This window comes from Gracilinanus agilis, chromosome 2, assembly GCF_016433145.1.
Source record: "Gracilinanus agilis isolate LMUSP501 chromosome 2, AgileGrace, whole genome shotgun sequence".
NCBI lineage: Eukaryota > Metazoa > Chordata > Mammalia > Didelphimorphia > Didelphidae > Gracilinanus > Gracilinanus agilis.
The window spans coordinates 332447803-332467340 of NC_058131.1; the positions used below are offsets into that span (position 1 = coordinate 332447803).

A 19538-nucleotide genomic window follows, 5' to 3' on the forward strand; every position below is an offset into this window, starting at 1 on the left:
GGGTTGGAGGGAGGGGGGGAGACTGAGTGCCATACCAGATGGATGTGAAGCAGTCCCATTGAAGCAACTCATCGATATCTTCAGAAGACATTGGCAACCCTACAACAGGGCGGATAGGAGTTGTTCCTTCATATGTGATCTCTGCCCTCATGTGTTCTATATGTGTGTGTCCTTCCACATTTACCTTGATCATAAATTTTATATTTTTATGCTCTTTATGAATGTGTCTTAGTCATTCATTTTCCTTATGGATATCAACTCTTCTCACTGATGGCATGAGTATCTGTGGGAGAATGGGCCCCAGGATTAGGGAGAGAAATGTTCTATTTATGGTATATATATTATATATATATTAGCATATCAAGGCTCATCAGGCAACTTGTCACATGATGATTGATGTGAATTAGGGGAGGAGGGAGGCAGCAACCCTTGATGCTACATAGATGAAGAAAGTGAAGCTATAGGAGTATGAGTGACTTTCCCAGGATGGTCTTAGTAAGTAACAGAGCTGGGACCTTCTTTTGTTCTCTGGGTTTGAACAACATTAGAGAATGTCACCTTCATTCTTTCTAAGAATAGAGTCTAGTCCAATAGGATCACATAAGTAACAGGGTAAGGGCAGTTGTTCTCTGTATTATTTGCCCAATCCCTTGGACCTTAGCACTTAGCACAGAGTCTAGCACATAGAAGGTGCTAATAATTGTTATTTTACTGATCGATTGACCTTAAGATAACTCTAGAAGGTTCCCAGGGGAAGGATCAGACCCCATTGGAAGCAGAATAGCTGAGAATCCAGGAACTGGGCTAGGCACAAGTAACCTCGGAGAGAGAAAGAGAATATCTATCTAAAGACTATCTACCATCAGTTGCTCACATATCCCACTCACTTCCCAGCTCCTATATGACAGTAGTTTTTGTCCCTTTGACTTTCAGACCAAGGAGTATTTCCAAGGCAAGAATTTTCTGGCCAATTCTTTGTGATTTTCCTCTTGGGACTGAAAGTGCTATTGTTGCTCATTATATCCTGCCTCTATGTGCATAGACAACAAAAAATAAGAGGTAAGATGGGGTTTCTGACCTGCAATTAAATAAGTGGGAACTGAGAGCAGATGACCCCAGACCCTAGTCACCACCAGTACAAAGAAGCAACAAACTATGCCTCACCATTGTGGTTTGAGGATTTCAGTTCTAAAGCACAAGCTAGAGGGCCCCCCACTAAGCCACACTTTGCTCCAAGGCAACTAAATTGCCCAGAAGTCTTCTGAGATCTTCTTAGTGGCTCCTAATTTTCAGCAGAGACATTTTAGTGGAGGGATAGGGGATAAAAAGAGCAGGTTGGAGTGGAGATGCATAATTGGTGGAGAAGGGGTTGGAAATATAAGTCAAAGGAGAAGCTATTTTATCTCTATTCTCTATTTCCTTCTACAGTTTCAAAGGCTGTCCTCCCAGTCCTACACTTCTCAGCTCCAGCTCCTTAGCTTTGCTTTCCTCCTGCCTTCAACCAAGGTGCTGGCCTAGGATTGGAAACCCAAGACAAGGCATCCTCCACCCCACATTCTACTCCACAAAGCCTTCTGCAGTCCTCAGATGCCTTCTCTTTTTTGTAGAACATAGATGACCCCAAGTTCTCCTCTGGCAGCCTCTGACCCCAAGAGCTGAGGAAAAATGGGGCAGAGAGCAGACTGGGCATGTCCTCCTAACATTAGCCCAAATACTAAAGCAGGAGGGAAGGGACCCCTAAACCTTGATTCTTGAATTCTACTACTATTTATTTCCCATCAGCAAAAGAGAGGACCACCAAGTTACGGAATCCACATGGTCATTTTGCATAGATACTTATAGGATTCTTAGAATGGTCATTGTTCCTTTTCTTTCAGTCATTAAAAAATGTATATCTTTTCTTTTCACATCAGTTTTATTTCTCAATATAATCTCCCTCCTTTTCTCTTTCCAAAAAGCCATCTTTTTAAAACAAAGAATAAAAAAAGTAAGAAAGAAAACCATTCAGCAGAATATATATAAACCAACTCTAACAGTTTGGAGAGTATTCCATATAGTGGGAGGTGCTTTCTTATGTCACCTCTTCAAGACCAAGCTTGAACATTAAGATCACATGGTATTCATTTTCAATTCATTATTGTTCTCTCCATTATATTGTTGTAATCATTATGTATGCCTGATTAATTCCTATGTCTTTCCAAGCTTCTCTGTATTTTTCAGGTCCTTTGATTTTAACATTGCAGAAATATCATTTCATACCATCTCACACCTATCAGATTGGCTAAAATGATAGTAAAAAGAAAAATATTGGTGGGGATGTGGCAAAATTGGAACACTAATGCATTGTTGGAAGACTGTCCAACTATTCTGGAGGGCAATTTGAAACTATGCCCAAAGGACTATACAATTGTGCATATCTTTTGAAACAACTACTGGTTCTGTACACCAAAGAGATAATAAAAAAAGAGGAAATGGCTTACATGAAAATATTTATAGCAACTCTTTTTGTGGTGGCAAAGAATTGGAAATTGAGGGGATGTCCATCCATTGGGGAATGGCTGAACAAATTGTGGTATATGATGGTGATGGAATACTATATTATTGTGCTATACAAAATGATGAGTAGGATGATTTCAGAAAAAACTGGAAAGATCTACATGAACTGATACAGAGCGAAGTAGAACTGGGAGAATATTGTACACAGTAACAGCAATATTGTACAATGATCAACTGTAAAAGAGTTAGCTACTCTAACCAATACAGTGATTTGGGACAATTCTGAAGGATTTATGACAAAGAATGCTAATTCACTTCCAGAGAAAGAATTGTTGGAGTCAGATGCAGATCAAAGCATATATTCTTTTTCATACTAGTTTATTTATGATTTTATTTTGGGGTTTTGGTTTTCTAGGAGTATTGTCTTGTAATAATGACCAATATGGAAGTATGTTTTGCATGATAATACATGTATAATCCACATCAAATTGCTTACCATCTCCAAGAGGAAGGAGGGAAGAGATGGAGGGAGACAGTTTGGTTCTTATAATTTTGTAGAACATATTGAAAATCATTACGATATGTAATTGGGAAAGTAAAAATATCTTTGAATTAAAAAAAGAAATATCATTACATTCATATATGACAATGGGGGTATTATTTTATTTCCATTTCTTTGCTACTACAAAAAATAAAAGCTGTTATAAATATTTTGGTCTTCTCTCCAATTCTCTTGAAGTATATGACAAGCAACAGGATAATCTGGTTCAAAGGGTAGGGACATCTTAATCCCTTTCCATCTTTTTACACTTTATTCCCACTCACACTTTCTAAAATCCATTTGCATTGGCATATTTGCTGCTTCCCATACATGACACCTCATTTCCCAGCTGCCTCCCACATGTCAATTCTTCTCCCTCCTCAATTTCTCTGATTTCTATCAAGATACAGTTCAAATATTGCTTTATGCGGAAGGCCTTCCCACTGTCCTCAGCTGTTATTTCCTTCCCTCTCTTTTGTGTATTTAAACTTTGGGCATATGGGTATATTTTCATATTGTCTCCTTCATTAGAATGTGACCTCCTTAAAAGCAGGAATTTTTTTTGTCTTTCTTTGACTCCCCAACATTTATCAAAGTGCTTTGAATAGAGTAAAGTACTTTAAAATGCTTGCTGACTGGCTAACTGATTAAATATTTTTACTGCCAAATTTCCAACCACTTTCCTAAAGTATATCTATTTAATAATTCCTTCCCCAGTTTGCCATTGCTTGTCACAATTTGAAAGAAAAAAAAAGATGTTCGAGGTGTTGTAGGGACAACATGAGATAAACTGTCCACATTTCTGTAATATTGTTACCCAAGTAAATCCAATATCTCTGGAGGTCAGCAATATTCTTGCCTTTTCTCACCCCTGCCCACCTAGAATGGTTCATTCATATGTGCCAAGGAGCTCTGGAACCTACTCCTTAGCAGCCTAGCTTGTTCTAGGCAACCCTCATATTTCTGAGCATCTTCCATGTGCAATATAAAGGGAAAGCATTTCATCATCCTTCTCTTCTCACCAAGTGCTACCACTCTTATTCAGTTCTTCATTTCCTTTTTTTCTTCTGTTATAGTCTGGCCAGCACAGAACCTTAGTGATCCTCTTTTTTACTTAAATTAAAATAGCAGTTTTCTTAGCAAAATGTCTATTCCTGGGCAATTTTGAGTTATTCAACATTAGTGAGAGACTTCCTACGACAACAGTAGTTGTGGTAACTTTTCATATTTCTATCGTACTTTAAGTCATATAAAATGCTTTCCCCACACCAACCCTATGAAGTAGGTAGTATAAGTAGATGAGCTCTATTTGCTACATAACCCTGAGGTGCCATTGGCAGCCACTCCCTGGGGAGTTCCATGATCTCCCAGTGGTCTTCACATGACTCACTGCCTTACTGTGTATGGTCCTCAGAGAGCCAGCTATCTTCTCTCTGTCAGCTCTGCCTCTCTCTATGGGGATAGAGTTGACAGATTTGAACCCAGATCATCCTGACTCCAGGCCTGGTACTCTATCCACTGTGCTGTCTGAAATAAAGAAATCTCTGGGCCATCATTATGAGTCGAAGATCCATCTTTAATTGTGGAAATTAAAGCTGGAGGTCTTACCATGCCCAACCTGTGGCAAGGACTCCCTTTAGATGTTCCACAGTGTATTTTATAGGTTTTTGGCAGTTCGTTAGCATAATTGATTAATAAGACAAAATGTTTAGAGTATGTTAAAAAAAACCATGTTGTAACATTTGATAACAAGTTTTGGTAACACTTGATAAGAAGTAATAAATTCTAGTTCAAGGTTAAGATACATTCTGAAGAAATTTTAATTAATCTCATAACTGCTAGTCCAGAACTATCCAACTAACTCTGGTTGGAGTGAGGTCAAAGTGGCCGTAACACTCCGGAGAGCCTGCAGTACAGGATCAAACAACAGCTGGACATGCCAACGTTGTTTCCCTGTGACCTCACCGGTCCAAATGAGCACCGCTCATTTCCCTCTGCATGAGTTTCAGCTTCCCTAGAGATAGACACAGACCTGAAGTTTTATTCCTCCAACAGAAACTCTTAATCCAGTGAGTTGCTATAGTATTCCAATTCTAACAGAGCCTTTTCAATACTCTGTTTAATATTCTATTATTATAATTGATATACACAATTAGTTTACTAACTGGGTCTAACTTTTTCTAAAAATCATAGTCACAGTTGCCTACCTAAAGGATTACATATGATCTCTTGGTTTAGGATCAATAATATAAAAGCAATAAAGGTAATTTTCTTTTCAGTACTATGTAGCGGCTTCTGTATTCATGTTCTTCTAATTCTACTACCTTCCCTTTGTGGATTAGTTGTGATTTATTCTGTTTATTCATAGTTGTTTGCATGCTTTCTCCCTCGTTAGGCTGTTGGCGCCTTAAGGACAGGAATTGCCTTTTATATTTCTTTGTATCCCCAGCACTTAGCACAGTGCCCTGCACATTGTAGGCATGCAATGTTCATTGACTGACTGACTTTGGTCACTAGTTCTGCAGTGGACTAGAATTGCTAGCCTCAGAGTCAGAAAATATTTGACTCTTACCTCAGACAATTTAGCTGTGTGACCCTGGAAAAGTTGCTTAACCTTTCTCAGCCTCAGTTTCATTTTCTGTAAAATGGGAACGAGAATGGGCAGTGTGGTAGAGAGAAGGCTGAACCAAGAATCAGGAAGAACTGGGTTCAAATCTGACCTCAGATACTTACTAGCTATATGATCATGGGCAAGTTATTTAACCTCAAAGTTCAGTTTCCTAAACTATGTAACCAATAGTTCAAAGAGCATTGGAGCACCCTGCTCATTCATGAAGAATGATCACTCGGTGCTCCATGCCTGTGTGAGGGGCAGAGTTGGTGACATCTTGAGAGAAGAGAGATCATGATCTTCTGACTTCCAGCTTTGAGAGAGAAGAAAAGATATTATAGACTCTCTTCCTATTCCTAAAGGGAAAAAAAGACTCTGGGAGGAAGCCTGCATTTAGAGGAGTCAGCACTTCAATTATTTCCCCTTTCCCATTTTATTAACTCTAGAGAAAGTGGAGAATTTCCTCCAGGTGAGATCTGAGATTCTCTCTTGATTGACCTGAGATCTTTTGTTCCAATGGGAGATTCCATTTTCTCTGTGTATTGTCTGGTATAAATTCTCATAGGCATACTTTCTCTGATGTCTGTTTATTGTCAGAGTTTGGATAAATGGAGTTATTTGCTAATTGTTATGTGTATTCATTGTGTGGCTGGAATTTGGTAGGAAGGGAGTAAAATCTTGGATATTTAACTTAGAATTTTAAGGCTCAGTTTTTAAAAAATTCTTATCTTTCACCTTAGAATCAATACTGTGGGTTGATTCTAAGGCAGATGAGCTCTAAGGGCTAGGCAATGGAGGTTAAGTAACTTGCCCAGGTTCAGACAGCTAGGCAGTGTCTGAGGCCAGATTTAAAGCCAGGATCTGGGGGCAGCTGGGTAGCTCAGTGGATTGAGAGCCAGTCCTAGAGGTGGGAGGTTTTAGGTTTAAATCTGGCCTCAGACACTTCCCAGCTGTGTGACCCTGAACAAGTCACTTGACCCCCATTGCCTACCCTTACCACTCTTCTGCCTTGGAGCCAAAACACAGTATTGACTCAAAGATGGAAGGTAAGGGTTTTAAAAGAATAAAAAATAAAATAAAGCCAGGATCTCTCATTTCTAGGCCTGGCTTTCTATAAACTGAGCCACCTAGCTTCTCCCACTCATTACCTATTAAGAGACCATGTGATCAAGAGTTCAACTTGGACTTAAAAATGATTTCTCCTAGGCCAGCACTGGCAAAGGCATGGTCTAAATGCAGAGCTGGCACTCGGGGAGCTGCTCTATTCCCTCTCTTCCCAGCACCCAAAGACATTTTTTGCATGCTCTGCTTCTCTGTCTAGCCGCCCAAAGTGAGCACTTCCTCCCTCCACTCTCTGGAATAATGTGGGGGTGAGGGTGGGGGCTCACAGGCAGCTTGAAGTTACAGTTTGGGTACCCAAACTCTAAAACCTTTGCCAACTGATTAGACTAACAATAGTTAAGGGTGTGGATAGATGTAATTCTAGCCTGGTCCCCCTTCTCTTTGAGGAGAGCAGAGTGGCCATCCTCTGGCCCCAACCTTCCTGTTGCCCTTCATGGAAAGAATCAAAGTCTTTCTTGGAGAAGGATAGAAAGAAGAGACTATTGTGCTGTCTATTCATGTCTTTTGTGAGGCACTTGTGAGACAGACTCACATAACCCACACAGGCAAAAGCAGTATTTACACCATTTTTGTCTGTAAAATGAAGATAACAATATTTACTTCCCAGGACTGTTGTGAGGTTAAAATGAGATAATATGCATAAAGCATTTAATGAACCTTAAAGAACTTTAGAGAAGTCCCTACATTGGAGGGTTGTTATGAGAATCAAATGAGATGTTATATGGAAAATGTTTTGCAAATCTAACATGTGTGTGTATATAAATAGATTTTGTTTATATGTTACCTATTATTACTACAATGACTCTCATTGGTACTTATTAAAAGCTAGGACTCCAGGTCTATCCAGCAGATGAACATGTTGTCTGCTCTCTGCCCCAAAAAGCTGTCCAGGAGTGAGATTTCCGAGGAATAGTTCCTATCCTTCTTCTTGTGGGTGCAGATCATTCTCCCATCCCTGGCACATGCTTATTCTCCAGCCAGGTGATGCCCATGCTATTTGGGACAAACCTGCTGGGAGTAGAGTATTTGGAAAGAGTTGCTCCTGATAGAACCAAGACAAGATGAAGAGATGCTACTTTTGTAACTTCCTTGGCAGGTTGTTCTGCTAATACCTCCAGTTGCTTGGCTGTGCTTCCTGCATGTCCCCTGTAGGCATGCAATGTTCATTGACTGACTCTCAGGGGAGAGGATAAATCCACCCTTCTGTGGTACTATACTGGGTTTCCTGAACCTGGACACATACTGCTGTTATTAAATGAATTAAATAATAGAGAAAATAACATCAATAACATTCCCAGAGAGTGAACCCAGTCCTGTTGCCAAGGAGGAGAGAGAGTCTAGGAAACCAACTTGACATTTATATAACAGAAAGTCATAGTATGAATTTTGCCCTAAGTAGTGCCCTTTCTGCAATGGAAAATTAGCTCCTCTGAAGGTCCTGTTTTCTTGAACATTCTCGCTTCTCCAGGGAACGCAACCCCTGTTATTTCAGAATTAGTTCACTGAGACCATCTCTCTCACAGCTCCTATACTTAGACTTCTAGAATTTCTTCAACAGCTTCCATAACCTGGGGGTTTTGCTTCATGGTGGCTGGGCTCTCAAGCTTTAATCCTGACTGAGCCTTTACTCTTGTTCATTTAGTCTTGCTTGGACTTTCCAGGAACTCATCACAGGGCTGCCTCTGAGATGCTATAAGCCTGACACCAGGTCTTCACTATCTGCGCCTACAGCTTGATAAACACCTCTGTGAGAAGCTCCATCTATTCCCAGAAGGAGCAAGGGCGACACTGGATCTAACCAACCAGTCTGCCTCAGTGGGACACTACTTCTCCTCCTTAGCTGCTTGTTCATAGAAGAGATATGTCGAACTTGGCATCAAAATTGCTTACCATCATGGGGGCAGCTGGGTGGCTCAGTGGATTGAGAGCCAGGCCTAGAGACAGGAGGTCCTAGGTTCAAATCTGGCCTTAGACACTTCCCCGCTGTGTGACCCTGGGCAAGTCACTTGACCCCCATTCCCTACCCTTACTACTCTTCTGCCTAGGAACCAATACACTGTATTGAATCCAAGACGGAAGGTAAGGGTTCTAAAAAAAAAAAAAAAATTTTTTTTTAAATTGCTTACCATCTCAGGGGACAGGAGGAGAGGGGAGGGAGAAAATATGGATATTATAAGTGTGGAAAACATATTTAAAAGATTGTTATCACATGTAATTAGGAAAGTAAAAATGTTAATATTTTTTAAAACATCTAGATTTCAGGACTAGCTCTATACTACCTCCATGGCTTTAGGAAAATCATTTCCTCTCTGAGTTATTTTCTTCATCTTCAAAATGAAAGAGTTGACCTAAGGTCCTTTCCATTTCAGGCATTCTGTATTTCATGAATAGGAGGGAATGTTCCACATAGTCTATCACCTCTCCAGACAAACTGTCCCTTTGCTCAGCCCTACTACCCCAATCTTGACCCTTTGCCTGATTTCAAGCTCAGGAATTGGGAGGAAAGAGAGATCAAGAACAACTGTTCTGAATTGTTCCTGCCTCAGTCTTAGTGTGAAGATAGCTCTGGGTGTCACCAAGGTAAGATACAGACCTTAAGAGTCACAGAGTAGCTGGGAGGGAACCTTAATTCCTGCTGGCCACATATGGCCTCACATGGATAAAGTGAGGATTCTAAGATCTCTGATCAATCTGTGCTTGCTCCTAGAATTCTTGAATCTTTGTTCCTTCACCAAATCAACTTATCAGATGATTCACCCATTCCTTGAGCAGATGGTCCATAGACAAATAGACATCTATATGAGCTTTCTATTCTTGATAGTTATCTCTCAAGAAATGAAGATATAGCTTAAGATCAAATTTCCAACCACCTATAGTCATAGGAAAGGGAGTTTATATTAAATTAGAAAAGTTTTCTGCCACCAGGACAACAGTCAGGCTGAGAGCATGGAAAGGGAATCTTAGAGCCTCTATTACAATTAATTAGAAGTTTCAGCTCTAGAACTCCTGATGACCAGTAGGAACCTGCGGCCAGAAAAAAGAAAGAGGTACTCACATTTCCAGGCTTAATAGAGCATAGGCTCTGATATTCTCTTGAATTCCTAAGAGTCTCCTGCAGTCTCCTTTTCTGAGAAGTCCCCACCTTTCAGACAAAGATATCTTTTTGTAGGAATGTAGGTAAGGGAGAAAGTAAATTTCATGGATTAGTTTAAAGAAGAAAAAAGGAGAATTTGGATAAAAGCCCTGGGAGAGGATACTGACGAAGAGAAAAGGATTGTGGGAGTTTTTACTGGCATTAACAGTCATTCTCACTCCTGTTTTCCACTGAGCTAGAAGGAGGTTTTGCTTTGGCAAATTTTCCCTTGGTAGTTAGTCTAAATCTTGTGGAGAGATTAGGGATTCCTTGGATGAGAGTTTGCCTTGGAGTGGACTGCTTTTTCTCTGAAGTAAAGAGACCATCTTCCTGTGATCCATCTGCCAGAAATCCAATTGGCCAAGGTAATCCAACAGTTGCCAACTGGGACTTTGGGTTATCTAGTGAAGCCAATCCAAGGCTTTCGGTAAAGACTCAAATACACCTTTGAGTCCTTCCTTATTCTTTGTCCTTTTGTTAATCCATATTAATTAGGATAGTTTATAGTCAGATAGCTTTTGGGGTCTTAGATAAGAGCAGGGAGATATAGGAAGGGATTGAAAAGATCAGAAGAGCAAACCCTGTGAGGGGGAGCTTATATGGGTGGGAGGAGATACAGCTTGATAGATTTAGGACTGTATTTATCATTTCCCTACCCTTAATAAACTTGGTTTTAATAATTTCAAGGATTGTGCTTTACTGGCCATGGGGAGGTTCCTAAGTGGGTTTTATCATCTCTCATCTGTCTAGGAAGGATTCAAAAGGAGTAAACAGCATGGCCAGATAGGCAATGATAAGAACAGAAGGATGCTTCTAAAAGTATTGATATGACACCTTGGTCTTCTCCTTAGTTCCCCCAGAATATGGGAGAAAGTGTGTCATCACAAGTTATCACATGTCCTATAGTCCTCTGAACACTGACCTCTTCCTACCAGGAAACTTGACATGGCTGCCAGTGACTGATTATATGAGGAAGACAGGTTGTTCACAGGATCATAATAAGAATAAAACCTCAAATTTCTAGAATATCAAGGCAGAAAGGGATCTTAAAACAAAACAAAACAAAACAAAAATTGAATGGGGGCAGCTAGGTAGCTCAGTGGATAGAGCACTAGGCCTGGAATCAGGAGAACCTAGGTTCAAATATGGCCTGGTTATTCCTAGCTGTATGACCTTGGGCAAGTCACTTAATTCTCATTGCCCAGCCCTTGCCAATCTTCTGATTCAGAATGGATACTAAGACAGAAGGTAATGGTTTAAAACTGAACATTAGAATTGGGGAAGATGCTTTGAATATGGAACACAGAATATTAGAGCAGGAAGGAATCTTAGAGTTTATCTAGTTCTAGTCATTAATTTGACATAGGAGAAAGCTGAAGCCTAGAGATAGGAAATTACTTGCCTGAAGTCAAACAGTAAGTTAATGGCAGAGCTGGGTCTAGAATCCAGGTGTTTTGATTACATGTTATCTTATTTGATCTTCCCAACAATCCTGTGAGGTAGGAGCTACTGTCATCCCATTTTACCAATGAGAAAATTGAGGCTTGAATGGTTAAATGACTTAGCCAAGATCACAAAACTAGTAAGCTATTGAAGCAGAATTTGACCTGAGGTCTTTCTAACCCCAAGTCACACACTGTATCCACTACACTCTCCAGATAGCTAGTTTCTCTGCAAATGTACAAGGGAGTTTGGATGGGTGATGATGTTAGTATTGAAGAGCTCAGGTGTGGGATATGCCAAAGCTTCAGCAGAAATACTTTGCAATATAGGATCATTGTGAGCTTTGCTAAAGTCAAATGAGATGCCAGAATTGGAATCTGTGTCCCTTCCCTATGGGGTCCATCTCTTTCTATTCTGGAACCAGATTCAGAACTCAGAGACTAAGGCTGGCAAGAATAAGCCTCAGGAGTAGTGGCATCACAGGGTATAGAAGCCACCCTGAATTCCAAGGACATGGGTTCAAATCCCAGTTGTTTATCTTGGACAATTCACATCTTCTCCAAGCCTCATTTTCCTCTTTTGAAGGGGTTGGATAGATGATCTTTAAGGTCATTTCTAACCCCAAATTTTATGACTTTACTTATCATAGGAAATGTCTTCTCCAGTTTAGAGAAACAGGAAAAAGAATTAGCTCGAGTCAGTTTGGCTTCAACCATGTAAACATGGGTGTGCCCTCCAGTTTTTTAAAATTCAATTTCATTTTCTTTTTAGTTCCAAACTCTTTTCTTACTGCTCCTTTCCCCTACTCATTGAGAAGTGTAATGGTAGTATGGTATTTAGGATGCTTAATTAAAGACCAGTATCAGAAGAATAATTGTTTGGGAAGGCCAGTTGTGGGCTGGCAGGCCCAGTCCAGGCAAAGCCTGTCCTGAGGGAACAACACAGACAGGTATATAACAAAGAATAGATGATGGATTTATTAATCAAGGGAAGGTGAAAAGGGGATTCAGATAATTCTAATCTAACATCTTCTATCTAAACCCCTCCAGATCTAAATGGCCTGTCACCAGGAGTCTTCTTGGATTTAAACTACACTGAACTTACCTATCTTCTAAAGACCCAGACACTAATATAAATAAACTACACTAACTCAAAACACTCCCCCTCTTTTGGTGGTATTAGAAGGTAGTGGGTTTGGCAGTCGGACAGGACAGGGCCAAGGGAAAAGTCCTGGATCCAGAAGGACCTCAGATCATTCGAGATGGAACTGATACCTAGTATTGATTCTAAGATAAAAGGTAAGGGTTTAAAAAATAAGAAGAAAAACAAGTTTAGGGGGGTAAGAGAATAAGTTAAAATTTGGACATTTGTAGTTTGCAGTTGAGTGGGTTAAAAATGAGTATGAAATATGAAACCAAGACAATCAAGATATAAGATAAGATGGGATTTGGGCAAAAGGGAAATGTAGACCAAGGACTTTGGGAAAATTAAGGGGAGGCTTTCCAATTCCTGTCCTGCCTCAGACTGAATGAATGAATCTCTAAGCCTTTATCTTTGTAAGCCTCTAAGATTCAGGTCTCTACTCTCATTTTTAACTTCTTTGCAATACTCTCTTCTCTCAGCCACCCTTCTCCTTCCTTCCCCTCCCTGAAACTCATACTTTTAGGTTTGGTGACATAAGCCTAGAACCCAAATCTTTTATATCCTTCCTTCCCCTCACCTATCATTCTCTAGTCAATGAATTCATGAGAGATACTGCATGGAAATTTTCAATTCAAAGTATATTCAAGGCCTACTTTATGCATGACATTGTAAGTTTTTGCTTGTTTTTTAATGATAGTTCCTGCCCTCAAAAAGCTCATAGTCTTCCAATTGGGCTTGAACATATACACAAATAAATACAATATAAGGAATACTGTGATGGAGAGCAAGAAGAGAACCAGAATATCCTAGGAAAATGTGAAGAAGGATCATTTGTAGCTGAGCAAAAGGAATTAATATCAGGGAAAGCTTTGTAAAAGACAAGATATCTGAACTAGACTTCACAGGGTTTCAACAAGACAGCAGTGAAGAGGGAGGGCATTTAAACCCTGGCAGATGGTCTATGTGAAGGCAAAGGCTGGAGACTTCAGGACAAGGTCAGAAAACAGGGAGAAGCCCAGCTTGCCTGGAGTACAGAATGCACAAAGGGAAACATGGAATGAGGACTAAGGTAGGAAAGGCAAATTGAAGCCACACTATGAAAGACTTCAAACTCCAGACTAAGAAATTCCTATGTTCTCATCTAGGCAATAAGAAGCCACAGAAAGCTTATTTTTAGCTTGAAAGTGGCATGGTTTATGCAAAGAAGGAAGGACTGTGGTCACCACACAGCAGGTTCCAGGAACACAATAACTAGGAAGATATTGCAATATCCCACTGAACTGAAATCTCACCCAGTTCCTCTTTTAGACTCAATAACAGAGACATGTTATCCATAGCCTCTTTCTCTTGTCCCAGAGATACATGATTTGCTCCTTCTGCAGACAGTGTCTGGCATTCTTCCCATAGACAGAAAAACAGAAAATACAAAGTACCCATCACCATGCCCAGCCCCATCTACCTGCGTGGCTCTACTCTGCCTTCTCTCCTTCTAACTCTGCTCCTTGGCCTCTCTGGTAAGTGGGAATCCTGGAGGCAGAACAAGGGTTTCCAGGCTCAAGCAAACCATAGGTGGGAGGGGGCCAGGATGCTGCAGGCTAGCTTCTAGAGGTTCCTGGGCTGTTAGGTGGGTAACTGCTAATGCTTCTATCCCTACAGACCAGTTCTTAGGAAAAGATTAGAAATCATTTGCTCATAGAGTTCACACATAGTTCACTTATTTCTATCACTTTATGGTTTATAGAACTTTTTAACCTCCAGTGCCCCCCAGTGAAATAAGCAATGTAAGCGTTAACCCTCCATTTTTCAGGTGGGCTAAACGAAGCCCAGAGAAAGTACATTTCTAGACACACAGACAGTAATCTGTGAAGATAAAGAACACAAGTTGTCTTGACCCCAATTCCAGTGGACTTCTTTTTGGGAAGAAGACAGTGGTGTCAGTGCTTTGGCAACTTTCTAAAGGTAAAATGCCAATTTCTGAGTATTCTGTGTCAACAGAGGTACAGGAATATGACTGAAGAGTTGTAATATTGTGTATACCTTTAGATTAAGCAATACCATAAATAGGTTTATTTCCTAAGGAGATCAGGGAAAAGGAAAATAATCTTTATTTATATTTATAGCAGCTCTCTTTGTGGTAACAAAGAACTAGAGATTGAGGGGGTGTCTATCAGTTGGGGAATGCTAAACAAGTTGTGGCCTCTGATGATGGAATTTTACCGTGCTATAAGAAATGGCAGGCAGTTCAATTTTTTTACTGAAAAGACCTATATGACATTATGAAGAGTGATGCAAACAGAATCAAGAGAATATTATACAGAGCAATAGAACTATTATATGAGGATTGACATATATGTCCACCTTCAGAGAAAGAACTGATGAACAGAAATAAGTTTCAGACTCTGACTCAGTCTGAATGGCCTTCAAGGCCCCTATCTTCCTGAGACTCTGAACTCCAGGTCCTCAAACTTGAGCTTTAGGTCATTCCTTCTCTCTCTGGTAATTTCTAGCTTCTCTTAGTTTCCCACTTACTAGAACTTGAGGGCAGGGATTATTATTTCCTTTTTGTCTTTGTATTCCCAGTATCTACCACAATACTCAGCACATAGTAAATGTTTAATCTACATAATGTATGTTGATAGAAGGAATGAATGATTGAATGAAATAAAGGGACAAAACAGAGATTCAGAAAAGATGTTCAAAGAAAATTTGAAGGAGAAATTTTCAGCTGGAGGATCTGGAATGAACATTAGCCAAGTTCAGCCTGTAGGTGGGAGGAGGCTGGGATGCTGCAGGCTAGACATTATGTAGTAGAAACAAAAAGATATATGTATGGATACATGTATTTGACAGAAAGATATATGTATATATATAACTATATCTTGCTTGTTTCTATTTATCAGTTCTTTCTCTGGAAGCAGACACACATAAGTCATTCTTCAAACAATAATTCTGTTGTATATAATGTTGCCTTAGTTCTGCTAACTTCAGTCTTCATAATTTCATGTAGATCTTTCTCTCTATATTTTTTAATTAACCTGCTCACTTTCTTAAAGTGAAGTAGTTTTCCATCACAATCATAGGCCACAACTTGTTTAGTCATTTCCCAACTGATGGGCATCTCCTCAATTTCCAGTTCTTTGCCACCACAAAGAGAACCGCTATAAATATTTTAGAACATATAAGTCAGTGATGATGAAACTTTTAGAGATGGAGTCCCAGGCCCCAACCTCCCCCCAGACTGAGTGTCAGGTTCTGCTCCTCCCAGAGACCAAGTGCTGCACCCCGCCCCCTCCCCTTATCCTTGATGGGGGAGAGAGGAAGTGGTCCCATTGGGCTGCTGGGCAGGAGATGAGAAGCATGTGTCAAGAGGGGGAGAGTAGCCTCAGCACTCTGCTCCCCTTCAAATATGTGCCACACTGTGGGTTATGCTCCCCTTAACCCTATCTCCTCTCCAATCCCACCATGAGAATCACCTTTGCCACAGACTCCACAGGCTGCTATCTGTGCCTCACCCTCAAGAAGCATATGAACCCCGCCATCCAAGCACCTTATGACAGACAGGAGAGGGAGGAAGTGCTCCCATTGGCTGCTGGACAGAGGGAAGTGGGGTAGGGGGGAAGTGGGGAATGTCCTCAGGCACATGGAGAGGAGGAGGGGAACATCTCTGCCCCTAGTCCCTCTGGCTTTCTAGGAATGAACTCTGGCAGGTCACAGCAGACATGCCCACAGAGAGGGTTCTGTGTGCCCTTTGGGGCACATGTACCATAGATTCACCATCATGGTTATAGGTTCTTTTCCTTTTTCCCTGATCACCTTAGGAAGTAAATGTGTTGGTGGTATTGCTGGATCAAAAGGTGCACACAGTTTTATAACTCTTTGGGCATATTCCTGTACCTATATTGACATGGAATACTCAGAAGATGGCATTTTATTTATAGAAAGTTGCCAAAGGACTCTTGATGGGGCTTTTCATCCCAACAAAAGAGAAGGAAGAGAAAGATTTCAAAGGCAAAGAAAAGGAGGGAGTCCATTTCAGGCATAGCAAACAACCTGTGCAGATAGTGAAGGTGAGATATGGCAGAATAAAATCTGGGAGTACCTAGTAATGCAAAGAACATAAAATGGAATAATGTAAAATAAGACTTGTTTTTACCAAGGTTGGAGCCATATTGTGGAGGATTTTGAAAACAATTAATCAGGATAGGACAAATCATAATCAAGAAGCAATAGAGAATCACATAAGAATTTTAATTGAGACAGTGACACAGTATTGTCAACATTCACACAGTCTCTCTACTCAGTATTTAATTTTCACTATCCATGTCTCAGGTAATTTATTTCACCTCTCTGGACTTTAGCGTCTTCATCTGCCAAAAGATTTTTGGATGAAATGATCTCCAAGGTCTTTCCAGCTCAAAATCCTATAATAAATAGAGACAATAACAGAATGTACACACTGGGAACATGTTCAGGTTGTTCATACCATTCCACTCACTTCTACCCTCAGACTCCTTTCACTATGCCTTTGGACATATGCAGCAAGTCCAATTGCTCTCAACTGTGAACAGGCTGGGCTGGTGTGGAATTGATTCCAGAACCCCTTGGAAATTTTGGTTGGACCACTCCAAGCTAGTAGAGGAGAGGCAAGTTCAGAGTATTTGCCATCCCCAAGAAGGTTAGAGTCTTATGGAGAACAGGTTGTACAGTTTACCCAGTTATACCAGTCACCTAAAGACATGATGTTCTAAAATAATAAGAAAGGCTTTTGTGATGATCCCTTGTGGGCTATGAATGATGAAGAATTCTTCCATCCTAATCTGATGAGGCCTAGAAATTAGAATCACAAGGGAAGAAATAGAATAAGGGCCATACTTGCCCCATTATCTTGCCTGCTACAGTAATTAGAACAAGGATATTTTCAGTGAGACAACAGAAAATGAGCCTGCTTTGGAATTCTTTTATCCAGCTACAAAAACCAGTCATTTTATTCACTTGTGCAATAGTCCAAAAAAATATCAACTAGAAAAAAAATGATAGCAGGATAGTGATTTATCTCTGGTGTGTTGCTATCTGAATTCATCGAACAGATGAGAAAAACATTTAAATAATAACAACAACAACAATCATAATAATGGAACAAATATGATATTCTAAGGTTTGCAAATTGCCTTACATATATTTGTTTTATGGGATTCTAAAACTACAAAGGAGATCCTAACAACCTAAACTATAAGGTGGACTCTTGAGGTGTTCTATATAATTTAAAGATGAAGAAAACAAAGTTTAGAAAAGTTGTTAGAAACATTATACACAGGGCAACTAGGTGGCACAGAGGATAGAGTACCAGACCTGGAGTCAGGTCTTTAAATCAGGGTTTAACCTTTAAATTGGGTTTAAATCTTGCCTTAGATACTTCTTGGATGTGTGACCCTGGGCAAGGCACTTAACCCCCATTGCCTAGCCCTTACTACTCTTCTGTCTTGGAACCAATACTTAGTATTGATTCTAAGATGGAAGGTGAAAGTTAAAACTAAAAGTTATACAGTAACTATTAGAGAAGGAATTCAGACCCAGGTCTCACTCAATGTCCAGTTCAGTGATCTTCCTATCCATCAATCCACAAGTGTTTATTCTGGACATGCTTTGTGCCAAGCAGACAAGGACAAAAACAAAGCCCCACCCTCAAGGAGGCTGTGGTCTACGAGGGGAAACAACATGTTCACATAAAAATAAATACAAAAATGTATAAAGTTAATGGAGTGTAGTGGGGGGCAGGGAGGAAAGGGTGGCATCAGCAGCTAGGGGAACAGGAAAGGCCTCATGTGGAGGTGCTTAAACCAGATTCAAATGTGTCTACCCAGTGGCATCGCTGGTCGCAGACTTTCAAGACTGCTCCCTCTCTCTTCCTCCTCAGTCTTTTCCCCCAAATCCTAGTCTCTCAGGGTGTATCCCATCCTAGGACAGAAATGGCAGTCCAGGACAAGGTACACACATCCAATCTTTAATTTCCTTGCAGGAACCCAAGGCCAGGAAGAACTCCAGGTGCTGCAGCCTGACTCTGTGACTGTGACAGAGGGAGAGACAGCTACCCTGAACTGCACAATAAGTGATATTTCACTACCAGGACCAGCCATATGGTTCAAGGGGGCAGGGCCCCAGAGGAAGGAAATTTACAATTTCAAAGGAGGCATCTACCCTCGGATAAAGGCAACAGCTCCATCTACCAGCGCCACAGACTTCTCTATCAGCATCAGCAGCATCACTCTAGAGGACACAGGCACCTATTACTGTGTGAAGTTCAAAAAGGGAAATCCTGACACAGAGTTTAAATCTGGTGGGGGCACCAAGCTGATTGTGAGAGGTAAGTATAGGGTCCTGGGCCTTCCAACCTTGTCTCACAAAGAATCAAAGGACAAGAACCTGAACTCAGATCCTCAAGAAGCCTCTCCTGAGTCTGACCAGGGATGCTGAGGAAACAGCAGGGGTGAGGATGTTTTAAACTTCAATATGAGGCCCGCATAGGAAGATGTTAAAGACCCATCCCTAGGCCTTAGGCATCCATGATCCACATCAGATTCCCAGGGATCAGCTCCCCTTGGAACCATTCAGGAAACTTTAGCCTCTTCCTATAAGGCTTTCATATTTCACTCTCTTAGTTTTTACTGGTCTCCAAAACCTAAGCCAAAACCCTAGCTTCCTTGGAAGAAGAATAATGGCATCTTCCACCCCAAAACAGCTCTGATGATTTGGGATTGGCCCAGGTAGAACCTCATGCTCAAGCTTGTTAGTCCTAACTATTATCTCAGAGTGACTCTGAGTCAATCAGGAACCCTCTTGATGACCTAAATTTTAGGGAATCAGAGACAATGGCATTAGGATGCTAAAAAATACTTCAACATAACAGATTATCAAAGCTAGGATTGACTCTCCCTCCCCCCTCTCTCTCTTTCTCTCCCTCCTTCTCTTTCTCTCTCTCTGTCTCTCTCTGTCTCTCTGTCTCTCTGTCTCTCTGTCTCTGTCTCTCTCTGTCTCTCTCTCTCTCTCTCCCC

The 19538-nt window shown here is 40.7% G+C and overlaps 1 protein-coding gene across 1 annotated transcript in view; it reads left to right on the forward strand.

Moving 5' to 3' along the window:
- LOC123233723 (signal-regulatory protein beta-2-like) overlaps positions 1–19538 on the forward strand; it is a 52322-nt gene that overhangs the window by 30882 nt on the left and 1902 nt on the right. The window contains exons 3-4 of the mRNA XM_044659776.1: positions 13872–14003; positions 18506–18850. Coding sequence (XP_044515711.1) covers positions 13872–14003; positions 18506–18850 — 477 coding nt within the window. The remainder of the gene's footprint in view (positions 1–13871; positions 14004–18505; positions 18851–19538) is intronic.